The sequence below is a fragment of the Candida orthopsilosis genome (genome assembly GCF_000315875.1).
Source record: "Candida orthopsilosis Co 90-125, chromosome 1 draft sequence".
Lineage (NCBI taxonomy): Eukaryota > Fungi > Ascomycota > Pichiomycetes > Serinales > Debaryomycetaceae > Lodderomyces > Lodderomyces orthopsilosis.
The window spans coordinates 2038334-2052325 of record NC_018292.1 but is presented as its reverse complement, the minus strand read 5'-3'; the positions used below and the strand labels follow the sequence as shown (position 1 = coordinate 2052325).

At 37.2% G+C, this 13992-nt stretch overlaps 10 protein-coding genes and 1 non-coding gene across 11 annotated transcripts; 5 read left to right on the top strand and 6 right to left on the bottom strand. All coding sequences in view use genetic code 12, as the record gives it.

Moving 5' to 3' along the window:
• Nucleotides 1-472: 472 nt before the first annotated feature.
• CORT_0A09290 (hypothetical protein) lies at nucleotides 473-712 on the bottom strand (the record flags this gene model as incomplete). Its single annotated transcript, XM_003866704.1, has 1 exon — nucleotides 473-712. The coding sequence occupies one exon, from the start codon at nucleotides 710-712 to the stop codon at nucleotides 473-475; it is 240 nt and encodes a 79-aa protein (XP_003866752.1).
• A 203-nt stretch (nucleotides 713-915) lies between these two features.
• CORT_0A09280 (Mrpl10 mitochondrial large subunit ribosomal protein) lies at nucleotides 916-1776 on the top strand (the record flags this gene model as incomplete). The annotated part of the gene is made up of 1 exon (XM_003866703.1): nucleotides 916-1776. One exon carries the CDS (start codon nucleotides 916-918, stop codon nucleotides 1774-1776), a length of 861 nt encoding a protein of 286 aa, XP_003866751.1.
• A 20-nt stretch (nucleotides 1777-1796) lies between these two features.
• CORT_0A09270 (hypothetical protein) lies at nucleotides 1797-2588 on the bottom strand (the record flags this gene model as incomplete). Its single annotated transcript, XM_003866702.1, has 1 exon — nucleotides 1797-2588. The coding sequence occupies one exon, from the start codon at nucleotides 2586-2588 to the stop codon at nucleotides 1797-1799; it is 792 nt and encodes a 263-aa protein (XP_003866750.1).
• Nucleotides 2589-3398: 810 nt separating this feature from the next.
• On the top strand, nucleotides 3399-4391 carry CORT_0A09260 (Cka2 catalytic subunit (alpha-subunit) of protein kinase CK2; the record flags this gene model as incomplete). Its single annotated transcript, XM_003866701.1, has 1 exon — nucleotides 3399-4391. The coding sequence occupies one exon, from the start codon at nucleotides 3399-3401 to the stop codon at nucleotides 4389-4391; it is 993 nt and encodes a 330-aa protein (XP_003866749.1).
• Nucleotides 4392-5111: 720 nt separating this feature from the next.
• Nucleotides 5112-5809, top strand: CORT_0A09250 (Rho3 GTPase; the record flags this gene model as incomplete). The annotated part of the gene is made up of 2 exons (XM_003866700.1): nucleotides 5112-5142; nucleotides 5196-5809. The coding sequence occupies 2 exons, from the start codon at nucleotides 5112-5114 to the stop codon at nucleotides 5807-5809; spliced, it is 645 nt and encodes a 214-aa protein (XP_003866748.1).
• Nucleotides 5810-5829: 20 nt separating this feature from the next.
• Nucleotides 5830-6276, bottom strand: CORT_0A09240 (hypothetical protein; the record flags this gene model as incomplete). The annotated part of the gene is made up of 1 exon (XM_003866699.1): nucleotides 5830-6276. One exon carries the CDS (start codon nucleotides 6274-6276, stop codon nucleotides 5830-5832), a length of 447 nt encoding a protein of 148 aa, XP_003866747.1.
• A 104-nt stretch (nucleotides 6277-6380) lies between these two features.
• Nucleotides 6381-6453, bottom strand: CORT_0_Thr(AGT)_9. Its single transcript has one exon. It is a non-coding gene (tRNA).
• Nucleotides 6454-6948: 495 nt separating this feature from the next.
• On the top strand, nucleotides 6949-8361 carry CORT_0A09230 (hypothetical protein; the record flags this gene model as incomplete). Its single annotated transcript, XM_003866698.1, has 1 exon — nucleotides 6949-8361. One exon carries the CDS (start codon nucleotides 6949-6951, stop codon nucleotides 8359-8361), a length of 1413 nt encoding a protein of 470 aa, XP_003866746.1.
• A 37-nt stretch (nucleotides 8362-8398) lies between these two features.
• On the bottom strand, nucleotides 8399-9895 carry CORT_0A09220 (Shq1 protein; the record flags this gene model as incomplete). Its single annotated transcript, XM_003866697.1, has 1 exon — nucleotides 8399-9895. One exon carries the CDS (start codon nucleotides 9893-9895, stop codon nucleotides 8399-8401), a length of 1497 nt encoding a protein of 498 aa, XP_003866745.1.
• Nucleotides 9896-10080: 185 nt separating this feature from the next.
• Nucleotides 10081-11355, top strand: CORT_0A09210 (Dph1 protein; the record flags this gene model as incomplete). Its single annotated transcript, XM_003866696.1, has 1 exon — nucleotides 10081-11355. One exon carries the CDS (start codon nucleotides 10081-10083, stop codon nucleotides 11353-11355), a length of 1275 nt encoding a protein of 424 aa, XP_003866744.1.
• A 20-nt stretch (nucleotides 11356-11375) lies between these two features.
• CORT_0A09200 (Cog6 protein) lies at nucleotides 11376-13697 on the bottom strand (the record flags this gene model as incomplete). Its single annotated transcript, XM_003866695.1, has 1 exon — nucleotides 11376-13697. The coding sequence occupies one exon, from the start codon at nucleotides 13695-13697 to the stop codon at nucleotides 11376-11378; it is 2322 nt and encodes a 773-aa protein (XP_003866743.1).
• Nucleotides 13698-13992: the final 295 nt, after the last annotated feature.

Sequence of the window (13992 nt, the reverse complement as noted above, 5' to 3'; positions counted from 1 at the left end):
CTTGTTGATGTCTCATAGTGATTTTTTTTACCTAAGATGTCCAATTTTGCGTTATTTTGCACTGAACTCGGCACGCAAAATGGCTCTTTCTGCAATGAGAACGGTCGACAACGTATGATATACAGAGTTATGGTAATAGATGATTATGTTTGTAATAAATCTGGTGCTATCGATGAAGATAGAAACAATGCTAACGCTTTTATCGTTTAATCACAATTTCAGCCAGGTGAATTTCATCAGAAACCTCTCTAATTGCATTTAAATCTGTGTATTTTTTGGGATTATAAATAGCTAGATATAAATTTCCTCTTTACCTCGTATATTCATTCCATAAAGATCTTCTACACGAGTTGACTTGTGTTCAACCACATAGCTTATCTCATGTGAGCCCACCATCATCAAGTTCCTATATACTTGCGAGTATTTTATCATTATCAGGTTCGTTTGGGCTCTCCAATTCTTCTCGTTACGCCTAATTGGACGGTTTTTGCGATCTTATCAACTCCTCCCTCAACTTTTGTGAGAACTGGTCTTGGTTATCGTCATCATCCCAATCCTGTTCCCAGAGTGCTTCTTCTTTCAACTTTGCATCTGTCGCCCATTGCGAATCGTCATCCGGGAAATCTTCGAATTCGTCATCTTCTTCAAGAGATTTAATAACTTGTTCTTCCTTTTGGGGAAGTTCCTGGGCTTTCTGTTCTGTTGATGACATTGTAGTGTTCAACTATAGTTGATTATGAATAGCTGTGCTATATCTTTCTTTAAAGCGTGCAACGAAGGTGGTTTCCTTATCTTGGTGGCGTCTTTGATCAGTTCTTGACTTTTTTTTGTCAAATTAGTTTGCGACAGTTGATTTGCAGGAACAAAAAATTTTCAAATTTCAGAGACTTTTCACAGTACACAGCTCACGCAACAATGTTCATTGGTTCTCCCTTTATTGGCAGGCTAGTTTCATACGCCAATCAAGTAAGAACATCCACGCGAAGTGTTGGATACTTGGGTTACTTGGCTCCAAATGAGGGATCTACACTGGGATACAAACGTTTAGGACGCGGGCCTTCTTCTAACAAAGGTAAAACTTCAGGACGAGGACAGAAAGGTCAAAAAGCAAGAGGAAAGGTGCCTATATGGATGGAAGGTGGTCAAACTCCGTACTTCAAACAAATGCCCATGGTGGGTTTCAGAAATGCACACAATGCCAAACAATATCACGAAGTCAACTTGAGCAAGATCCAGGATTTTTGGAATACTGGAAGGATACCATTAAAAGAGGGTGATACACTTACCATCAAAGTAATGAAAGACTGTGGCATCATTACTGGAAGTTTGAAAGATGGTGTGAAAATTTTGGGTAAAAGCACAACCGGTTACAATGTACCACTAAATATAGAAGCTTCAAAAGCAACTGATCAGGCAATAGAGAAAATTGAAAGCGCTAACATGTCCTTTACCGCTAGGTATTTTTCAAAATTGGGTTTGAGAGCATTTGTCAATCCAAACTATTTCTTATTGAGGAAGGGCTACGTTCCTTTACAAGCAAGACCAACAAGTCAGAAGGATATCTCGTATTATTCAGATCCTGAAAAGAGAGGATATTTGTACAAGGACCGCTCAATACTTTTAGATCACTTGGATAAAGCTCGTGAAGAGATGAAAACAGCAAAACCAAAAAAGAAATTGTCTAAATTTAAATCTTTACTGGAACAACTCAAAGAAGCATCATCAGTAAAATTCCATTCCACAGGTAAGCTTGTTAGTATAAAGGATTTGGCTTGAAGTTGTATATATATAGTGCCCTAGTCCACATCAATGAATAGATGTAACAAATTTTCAACAGTTTCTTGTAGATCGCTCCATGACACCTGCATTTTCTCTGGCTCGGCCCTTTTGTTGAAACTGTAGTTGTATTTTCGAAGTGAAAACATTGTCGCTTTGTGAGTCATCTGGTATATCTCCTTAATCCTTAGTTTATCGTTTAATGACTCTGTTTGATTCACAGAGAGACCACGAATTCTCAATCCTGACTGTATAATCTTATTCACAGCTGTGCTTGTTTGCTCTTGAGTAGATAGAACCAGCGTCCTGTGTACTTTTGGCGGGACCGCAAGAAATGGATTACCTTCTTGTTTCTTCTTTAATATCCTATCGCATGCAGTGACCACTGATGTGGATCCAGTATCTGTTTGCGGTTTTACAAACGAGTTGTTGAGAGCAGCACCTGCCCTTAATGACTCTCTCATTTGTACCAATTTGGTAAAATCCAAAACTAAGCACTTTACTAGGTCGTTGTAATAAAAGACAATAAACTTTCGTTCACCTGCATTGGCCAAAAGACCATGCCTGGAGCCCCTTTTTAACGAAGGTTGAATAAGTTTCTGTTTGAAAAATATCTCCGTATTTGAATCATTGCTGAATATTAGAAATGGTTTACCGCTGATTAAATAAATGGGGATTCTGCTACAGTCAATATGGGTGACAAGCTCGCTAGATTCTATCTTCATTGTCTGATTAGACTGGTTAGACCAAAACTGAACATCATTGAAAGTGAAGTCTGCGTCACGAATAGTAGTTGTAGATACAAAGTTCATATAATCGACAAAGATGAGTGGAAGAGAAGAACTTTGTTTTGTTCTGGCAATGAATGTGGTTCCACATTACACGCGTAAAAGGAATTGTGGCGATTCAAACAACAAGTACGGAGATAACTCAATTGCAATGAAATAAGAGATGATTACAGGTAGTAGGGTATTGAAACCTCTTCACGAGTAATTGGAAGTACCCTAAATCCTGCTTAACAGAGAATTCTACTAGGCACGAATTCATATACATACGGCATGGAAGGGTAAAGGCTATAATAGGTCAAACGTTAAAGTATGGTACCCTGCTAAAGGCTATATTTAGCTCTTAAGGATATAGCATATGAGCATGTGTTAATTGCTACTCTGAGTTTGTGTCCTGCCATCACTGGGGCTTCATACGCAAACAAAGCTCAAGTTCACTACCATCGCCAATACACTCCTGCGTAGGGCTGTAGTAAAAAATCTGTTACTATTGAAAAATCCGTCATATTAAGTACGTACAACCGCTCTTGAGTCCTTTCCTCGGTATTAAGATCGGTATCGCTTTTGAGATGTTTGTCAGAGTTTAGAAAAAAAAATGATAAATTATAAAATACCCGATGATATCTTGATAATACAGAAGGGTCATCATCCATCATTTTCAAATCAAAGCACCCCAGACTCTAACTGTGTGCAAGATCCTTAAGAGTACTACTTAGAGTATCAAAGACATCAAATACACGGACCTTTAGACTTTCATCTGGATCATACTATTGTTAACAAACACATCTGCTGCACTGATTAGAAAAAATTTAGACGGCAATTCCAAAGACTAAAAAAATGACAACAAAACAAAGAGTCTATTCTATATCAAAGGTTTATGCCGATGTTAATAGTAAGAAGCCGTCAGAGTACTGGGATTATGAGAATCATAAGATAGGTTGGGGTGATATCAAGAATTATGAGATAGTGAGCAAGATTGGTAGGGGAAAATATTCAGAAGTATTTCAAGGAATCAATGTCTTGAATGATGAGCCATGTGTGATTAAAGTGTTGAAACCGGTAAAGTTGAAGAAAATATACCGAGAAGTTAAGATTTTACAAAATTTGACAGGAGGGCCCAACGTAGTGGGACTTCTAGACGTGGTGCGTGATGAACAATCAAAAATACCTGCATTGATTTTCGAAAAGGTTAATAATGTCGACTTTAGAGTCTTGTATCCCAAGTTCACGATCAAGGATATACAGTATTATTTTACGCAACTTTTGATAGCCTTGGACTACTCGCATTCAATGGGTATAATACATAGAGACGTCAAGCCGCAAAACATTATGATAGATCCTATGAATAAGAAGTTAAGATTGATAGACTGGGGTTTAGCTGAATTTTATCATGCGGGTATGGACTACAATGTTCGAGTGGCATCGAGATACCACAAGGGACCAGAGTTGTTGGTGAATTTACAACAATATGATTATTCGCTTGATCTATGGTCGGTTGGGTGTATGTTAGGGGCCATAATATTCAAGAAGGAGCCGTTGTTTAGAGGAGATTCGAATAACGACCAGTTGGTTCAGATTGCCAAGGTGTTAGGAACAGAAGAGTTGATGAGCTACGTGAACAAATATGGCATAAAACTTAGCCTGGACTACGATAGCATTCTAGGTAACTATCCAAAGAAGACATGGAAATCTTTTATAAATAATGAAAACAGGTACTTGATAAGTGATGAAGTGTTGGATTTGATTGACAAGTTGTTACAATATGATCACCAATTGAGACCGACAGCAAAGGAAGCTATGAATCATCCATTTTTTAAGCTACAAAGCTGATAGTCAAAGAAATTTGAAGTGATATTATTGAATGCCCAATCAAGGGTATGAAATGGTACACTTGTAGTGAAAGGGCGGTGTGTTGACGAATGTGTAGTAATTGAAGTGGCTACAATATATAATTAATAGAATTCATATCAGAGCCGGCATTGAGAAATCGCTTGGCAAAGAGTTAATATGAGAAAGTCGCAGCATTTTAACCTATGGTTGCTTAGTGCATGCCCTAATTCAATTAACTTGTATTTTAGGTAGACCCTGTTGTGAAACCAACTATCAATCCGAAAGAATTTAACCCTACGGCGTGGGGAATAGAGTCGCCACTCAACTAAATTGAAGTGAACTTAATATACCAAAGGACGTGGCGCATAAAATACTGATATTCGGCATTCATGATAAAGGCAGCTATTCTCTCCGCTATAGGTAAAACAATCAAACCTCTTTTTGAGAAATTGCCCATGATAGCTAACAAATCTAGCTCCTACGAGTCATACTCGCATAAGGCTTTACTAATTTAGTTTTAGTTGAATCAACGCCTCGAAGAAAACATTAAACGATTAAATGGAAAAAAAAAAAGTAAACACACCACGTAAACTAAAAGAGTATCCACACGGTTACGACAATTTTCTCTACACCAATTATTGACGCCAGGTTAAGCTTGTGAAAAAGCCATTTTCAAATACACTTCTTTTCACACGTATTCATTTCATTCCTTTGTTATAAATGCCGCTCTGTGCAAGTTCACCCAAAACGAGTATGTATCACCAAAAATTGAGCCTCACTGAGCATTATACTAACATCCAGCAGTTCAAAGAAAAATTGTCATTTTAGGTGATGGTGCATGTGGTAAGACTTCACTATTAAATGTTTTTACAAGGGGATACTTTCCACAGGTTTATGAGCCTACTGTTTTTGAAAATTATGTTCATGACATATTCATTGACGGACAATCAGTTCAATTATCATTATGGGATACAGCAGGACAAGAAGAATTTGATCGATTACGTTCCCTCTCCTACTCGGATACACATTGTATAATGTTGTGCTTTTCGGTCGACTCACCCGATTCACTCGAAAATGTACAGTCAAAATGGGTTGGAGAAATTGCAGATCATTGTGAAGGAGTCAAACTTGTTTTGGTCGCATTAAAGTGTGATTTAAGAAATGATGAAGATGTCGAGAACCAAAATCAACAACTCACTCAAGATAATCCTTACTCTTCACAAAAAAGGCTTATCAGTTATGACCAAGGATTAGCAGTAGCGAAAAGGATAAACGCATCTAGGTACTTGGAATGTTCTGCCAAGAAAAATAGAGGTGTGAATGAAGCATTTTCAGAGGCTGCTAGGGTCGCATTAAACGCCAAGCCAAAGGGAGCTAACGACGATGTACAAGATAAAAAAGGTTGTATAGTAATGTGAGGATATGAACAATGATAATACTATTTGAATGGATAACTTTGTAGCTTCTTTCTGGCATCCCAAATATCTTCAGAGCTTCCTTTAGCTTTGTCCTCTAGTAGGCGCTTTTTGAAGAATTGTTGAATTTTTACTCGACTGTTTAATTCCTTGTCATTCAATTCCTCCGCGGGTTTATCTTTCCCTTCCACCAATGAACCATGTTTAACGGCAAACCAGAATTTTTCTCTCTGTCTTTCACAAGAATCGTAAGATCCATATCTGTAGTAGTTTTTAAATTGACCACCTAATGAAAAACAAGCAATTAGCTCATCTAATGCCGTCATGATGGACAATTTTCCAGGATATTCATTCAAAATGGTGTTTTTGTTAATTTCTTCGATAACCTCGTTTCGTTTTTGTTGTATATCATCATTCGCATTTTGAAATTCACGCCAAAGCTCGTCAAGCTCTGGTTCTTCCTTGGACATGGTGGTAATGCCTTTAATGCTAGATTGTTTGGAATGTATTGGAGTCGAAAATTGACAAAAAAAAAATTAAGAGTGCGTTAAAAGCGTCAAGGGTTTTAAAAAAATGCTCTCAGCAGGATTCGAACCTACGATCTCCTCATTACTAGTGAGGTGCCTTACCAACTTGGCCATAAGAGCAATTGTCAACCAAATTCAATAAGCTTTTTTTTAAATAGTTAAATTTTATAAACAGAAGTGTTCTTTTTCGTGGCCTAGGTTGATGTGATTGAAGCCGTTGTCATGGGCTTAGTTGGTCTATGGTAGTTCAACTATAAGAGCAAGGTCTTTCCCTATCATTGACTATGTAAATTTATGTTTAGTGTTTGATGATGTTTTTGCTGCAAATTGAACAAAATGATTGAAAATCACACAACTCAAAGATGGAATTTTTTAACTACATTAGTTAATCAGCATATGTTTAGATTTTTTATTTATATATATATAGAGCTAATCATCTAATAATAATGAGAGGGTATTTCAGCCATCTTTATACAAGATCTTTCACATGCATTACTACACTGAATGGTTATTACCGCTTAAGGTATTTTAATTTTGTGCGTAAACAATTTTCTTTTTTGTTTTGATATCCAACCCTGAAGGAACGACACAAGTGAACGGCTCAACTCGTCAGGGATGAGACCACCAACGATCACTCCCAAAACACGCTCTCGCTTAACCAATCAGCTCAAGCCATTAAAAACTCTTTCGGCCATAATCAAACGCCAACTACAAATTATAGTGTACATTTATCGTATCAGCGCTAAGAACGTTACCAAAGCAATTCGAGCTATATTCCTTCAAAGATCCACTATTGTAGTGGCAGTATTTGCGTATTTATGTGAGGTGGTACCGAACTTATTGATTAACACAACCAAACATCTATTGGAGCTCAAGACAAAGGGATTTCTGAGTGAAACGTGGAAGATTATTATTGCTCCGTTACAGGCTGATCGACTGCCAATATTCATGATCCGTTTAGTGGCAACACTAAATGCATTGAATCCGTTGTTTATGAAAGCATTGTACCCATATGTGGATGGTGAGTATTTTCTTTTTACAACTACATTCCTAGCTGGCTTGGTATCATCTTTATTGCATTTTCCTCGTTTTCAGCAATTAAAGATTGAAGATGATAGATATTATACCTTTGACTGGACATTCATATTGGTTACGAAGGCAATCGATTCTATAGTGTCCTCCACAGTTTCAATCCATCTTTCACCACAGACCAATGAGTTCGTTGACTTGCTGGTTATTCTAGTCTCCACATATTGCGTTATGACTGCCTGGTGGTTCAAACCTGATAGACTTAGTCCTCAAATGGTGAATTGGATAACCAAAATGACTCTTATCGATCTTAAAATTCAAAAGGGAGTACAATTACTACATGACGGCACAGTGGATTATATTACTCAGAATGCTTCACCAAATGAAGACACTTTTCAAAGTTATGCGGTTCTGAAAGGCAAGGAGCCAAAATTAGGTGACTTGACACAACACGACAAACTACCTTGCGAGGTGTTGCATGAGTTTACAACTGAGAGTTGTCTCAAGCATACGCTTGACAATTTCGTATCCCAGTTTGCCTCTAGTTTGAGATTTTACTCCTACATTAACGTGTTCTCATTCGTATTCTTTAGAGGCTTTAGAGGAAATTTGAGAAAATTGTTTATCAAAACAATCAAATCATCATTGTTTGTTAGTACATTAACAACAATCCATTGGGGTTGTATATGCTTTGTACGAAACTATCACCCCCAGTGGTATAGTCAAAAGTTTTGGGATATTTTGAGCATAAAAATTGGATCGGCACTTGCTGGATTGAGTGTATTGTTTGAAAGTGCTAAAAGGCGAGACGACTTGATGTTATTTGTGACACCAAAAGCATTAGGAACATTTTTTGAGGCGACAGACAGTGTAAAGAGGAGAAAGCTGGAGACTATTGCCTTTAGTTTGAGTTTCGCAATCTTGGTTGCCTTTGCCCGACTGAGCCCAACAAAGCTTAGAGGTGTAGTTGGTAAAGGATTAAGTTATATGATCAAGTAGATTTGTGCTAAGGACTAGTGATGTTTTTTACTTTTGACTACACGCTATCGTATACAGCTTCTGCCATCTTTTCAATATCATCCAATGAAAGAGCCACCATTTCGTCTTGTTCCTCGGGGCCATTATCACTCATTTCCACGTCTTCATCTGCTTTTTCAAAAGTAATGTCAGATTTGCTCACAGAGTTGTTAGTTATTTTTAAATCATGGGCAAGCTTTCTAAGTTGCCCTTCAGTAACATTATCACTGATTAAGTAAGCACATAAATCCTCCAACCAAATCTTGTCGTAAACATAGTAAATGTCATGGAATCTAAATAGCTCTTTCAAATCTAATAATAATTGAAGTACGAGTCTCTTTCCTCCACGTAAGATGTAGTACACATCACTCCATACTTTTTCACATAATGCAAAGCTTCGATGAAGTGGGTACGTTAGTGCTCTACGAACACACGTTATAACTGCCGATCTCAACAAGTTATCTGAACCATCAACAGTTAGTTTCGAGTCCAAAAAGGAGAATTGGGGAGTTATCTTACCAATTGTCCAAGCACTTTCAACATTGTGCTCACCTTCATTCTCTCTAATGTCAAGATTGTAAGCGAATAAAAGACATACTATGGTTATTAGTACTTCAAGCTTATACCGATCATCTAGCAAGTAGGATTTTCTCGGTAGCTGCATCATTTTCTCTTGTTCTTCTTTGGAAAACTCGATTGGCATAACTGCAACTCGGTCATTTTCACTCAACAATTGTTGCGACTTGTACCATTTAAGAAATTTTTGAACGGTGGGGTTTGTCCATTCAATCAATTGCTTGAAGTTTTTATCATCATCGGAAGTTGGGTGTTTTTCCATCATGTAATCGGCTGCATATATTTCAGGATCAAATTGAATATTCTCCTTGATTAATCTTTCGATGATTCGATCATTCTCTGGAGTGGCTTCAGGATCACCTAATCCGTTGATATCATTACCATTGGACACACTTACACCAATAATTCCATCGTACTGATTGTTGAAGCCATATTTGACACTTGAAGATATTTTTAGGCTCTCGTCATTGCCATGTGGTTCCAATGTGGGATTGGAAGGAACTTCTTGTTTAATCTCCCAGTTAAAATCCTCACCTTCTTGCAAATCCTTCTCAGCTTGGTCATTGCGCACTTGGTTATCAACGTCCAATTCTTCAATCAAGGGCTTCTTTTCCTTTTGATCGTCAACTTTATTCTCATTTGTCCTAGCAAGTAACTTTGCTGTCAAATCTAAATCGGGAAAGAATTGACCTTTCTTCTCCTTGGGTATTTTTATCTTAACACACTCCGATTTGGAATCGAATTCAGCATGTGATCTTTCATCATCGATACACGGATAAGGAAATCGTAACCGTAAGTAATAAGGAGGGAGTGAAAACCTGAACAAGTCATTGTCAACAGTCATTTCAATATTTGGTGCGCTGAATCTGATGTGTGAGATTTTCACGTCAATATATATGAACACGTCATCCTGATTGATGGTGAAATAAGGAGTAAGCATCGTGGGATAAGCTTAAGCAATTGATATGCAAGCTTGAAGCGAAACTTGAAATCTCCTGGTGATGAGATTGAATGTCTATGAATATCCACAAAACCAGTTGCGAATTAGGAGCTGAGATGGAAAAAAAAAAAATCAAATGATTACATCCTTAGACTACACAATAACAAGACCCAGGCCTGACCAATATGAGTCCCGTTGTACAACCTGAGTCAGAAAGGCCCAAAATTGCTAAAAGAAGGTTTGTCGGTAGAAAACCAAACACAAACACAGACATCAGAGCCACTGCTGAAGATCAACCACTTGTAAAATCGAGCATCAAGCGTCATATTGGCAGAGCCGTCAATCAAATTCCTGATGATATATTGAATGACAAGGATTTGAATGAGGCAATAAAACTACTACCTTCCAATTACAACTTTGAAATACACAAGACCGTTTGGAATATACGAAAACAAAATGCCAAACGAGTTGCATTGCAAATGCCTGAAGGTCTACTTATTTATTCATTAATCATATCAGATATATTGGAGGAATTTTGTCAAGTTGAAACGTTGGTAATGGGCGATGTATCTTACGGTGCATGTTGTATTGATGATTTTACTGCCAAATCGCTAGATTGTGATTTTATTGTTCACTATGCTCATTCATGTCTTGTTCCTATTGATGTCACTGAAATCAAAGTGTTGTACGTATTTGTTACCATCAACATTGACGAAACTCATTTGATAAAGACGATAAAAAGGAACTTCGATCAAGGTACACAGATTGCCATATTTGGTACTATTCAGTTCAACCCCACAATTCATAGTGTAAAGGCAATTTTGGAAAATGATCTCGAAAAGCCAATATATTTAATTCCTCCACAAACAAGACCTTTGTCAAAGGGAGAACTATTGGGTTGTACATCTGCAAGGTTAAACAAAGAACATATTCAAGCGACGATATACGTTGGTGATGGAAGATTTCACCTTGAGAGTTCAATGATTCACAATCCTGATATTCCAGCATATAGATATGACCCATACGATCGGAAATTTACTCGTGAGTACTACGACCAGAAGCAAATGACGCGGGTAAGAGAGGATGCAGTTGTTACAGCCAGAAAAGCTAAAAAAGTTGGATTGATTCTTGGGGCTTTAGGACGTCAGGGGAATCCCGTGACATTACAAAAGTTGGAAACACAACTTTCACAAAAGGGAATACAGGTTGTCAAGATTATTCTTAGTGAGATATTTCCACAGAAGTTGTCCATGTTTGATGACGTTGACGCGTTTGTGCAAGTAGCCTGTCCTAGACTATCTATTGATTGGGGTTATGCATTCAATAAACCTTTGTTGACTCCATATGAAGCAATGGTGATGCTTGAGCAGGATAAAATGTGGGATGAAAAGTATTACCCAATGGATTACTATGCAAAGGATGGTTACGGTAGAGGACAGATACCTGCCAGGAATAGCTAATAAAACGCAAATTCACGTATTTATTGTTCTATGGAGTTAAGATTTTGCTTATACGTTACATAGACCTCGTCAATTCCCAACATTGTTGCCAATTCAAAATCCGACCACGTAAAGTTAAACTCTAGATATTCTCTGTTGATTGAATCTAGCTTTTCAACAAATTTGACAAATTCCAAAAATACATTGTTCACCACGTCCGTGACAGTTACCGGCGAATTCAATCGAAGCAACAGTTGCTGAATTTCAATCATTGCGTTGGGCACATACTCTTGCAAAGTTGTATCCACTTTTTGTAAATTTTCCATGCTGTATAGCTTATTCTCCTTTATTGGTTCATAAATTGAAGGTTCAAAGAAATCATCCGAAAATGGACAAATCATATTAATGATGTTGTAGTAATCATATAACCCACAATTTTGTAGTAAACTTGTAAGCTCTAAATCGGTTAGTTTGGCGATCAAATCATTGTTCAAATCATTGAGTTCTAAAACTTTATCCGATAACAACGAGATTGGCATAATTTTAGATTGAATTAAATCCAAAAAATTGAACCGTATAATGTAGGAATCTCGTTTGGTGAAAATTTTATTATCTTGTACATGTTCAGTAAACACCTTGATGGGTTGATTAATGATTAAAGCTAGAAATCGGTCGTTTTCTTCTTGCGACAAATGAAGTATAGTATCACTAGCGACTTGATCAATCATGGGTAAAATTTCCGAATAGAAATCAATGATCCATTCCGGCGGCTGCAAATCTAGGTTCAACTCCAACCTTGCCAGATTGCTCGAAGAAATTGTGGCAATTTTATTTGAAACAATGGTAAATATTCGATCTTGACATGCACAAACTAGCACCCTCATTGTCGAAACTAGATCATCCGATTGGTGTAGTTGTTTACCAAACATCATGGAGTAAAGTTCAACTAAATTGAATATCTGAAAAATTGTAAGGAACTTGGTCTCTGCTGATATGATTTGTTCAATTCTTGATTTTATTGGCTTTGACAAGGCCCTTAAAATCTTGTTTGTGACGTTTTGTATAATGCTATCAAATTGATGGTCATTATCATCGCCCATGGTGAAAATATTTGTAATTGTTTCTGATTCATTGACAGCAATAGAGTGAATATAAGCGAGAAAGTCACCAACAAATCGGACGGGATCATGTGCTGACAAGAATAATGGTCTGATATCAGTACTGCTCGATGTTGCACTTCTTGCACCGGGTCCTCGTTCATTCGGTGGAGATTCAACTTGTCCTTGAACTTGATTATAAAATTCGTGTAGTAAATCTTTTGACCTTGACTCGCTGAACTTGTCGATAATTTCATCAAAACGATCCTTGTCTCTAAGGACTTGAAAACATTTGTGTAACGTTATCAATCGACTTTTCGAATTGAGTGAGTATAAATTATCTAATGTTCTGTGACAGTAGTGTACTGATCGCTCTATAGCCTTACTAATGACGGCATTTGTCTTTGACATGATTTTCAATCCCAATTGAGGGTTATCCTCAGCCAATAAAATCGAGCAATTATCAACAATGCTTTCTGCTTTCCTCATTGCGGTGAAAAACTCATCATTCAAGTCTCCTTGTACTAGCACATACTCTTCGTATTCGTTTAAAGTGAACTTTTTCTTGAATGCTTCTAAGAGGTCCTTCTTGATTCCGATCAATTGCTTCTCCTCGTATAGTTTATTGACTGTGGTGTTGAACTCATGCAGAAATTGAAAGTTTTTCTGTAACCGGTCATTCGTCTGGGTGTTTAGCTCATTTAGCTTCTTTAGTTTAGCCTCCATATGTTTCAACTGTTTCACTATTGGTTGGTATTCTTTCAAAATGGTTGTCTGGTTTTTGATCAATTCTTGTTCAATACGACCTTTCAACTTTTTTCTTGATACTGTGCCCATGAACCCCGGTTCAACTAGCTCTTGGTAACATTCCACATTATGATCTAACTTATCTTCAAGACTTGTGAATATATCTCTCATTCGTGCATCACTGATTGATCCATTGAAAACTCTCGACAAACGCGTGCTCAATGAACCGGTGACATTTTGATTAATTATGACTGGGCTGCTCAGGATCTCTTCACCCTTCAAAAGACTCAATGAGAGTTTGGCATATTTGTCCATGACATCATTTTCCTGTGACTGTGGATTATTCATAGTGTTGTCATTCTTGGTCAAGGTTAACTTCCTCGATAGACTAAAACCAGAAAACTTTTTGCTCAAATTCTCCAAATTTGATGCTATAGGTAGTGACAATGCCGGTTGTGGTTGAGGTAGGTTAACATCTTTATCGTCTGTGTTGAATGAGTCGAATTCCACGAAATCCATTTGGTGGGAATCTCAAATTACTTCGGTGTGCTAGTTATAACCAAATTGGCCACTTTTTTTTTTTCACTCAATTTACATCTACAGATCAAATGTCATATAATAAACACCCTTTAATCAAAGTATAAATCTATACACACAGAAATGAAAATATCACCCATGAGAGAGGAAACCCAATTGAGTAAATCCTCCTAAAATTCTCATATAAAAATTGTCTAAATCATTGTAAAAAAGAATAGTTTTCGTGCAATCATGCCGAACTGAAGTAAAATGTGTTCAATAAAAACAATATTGTAGT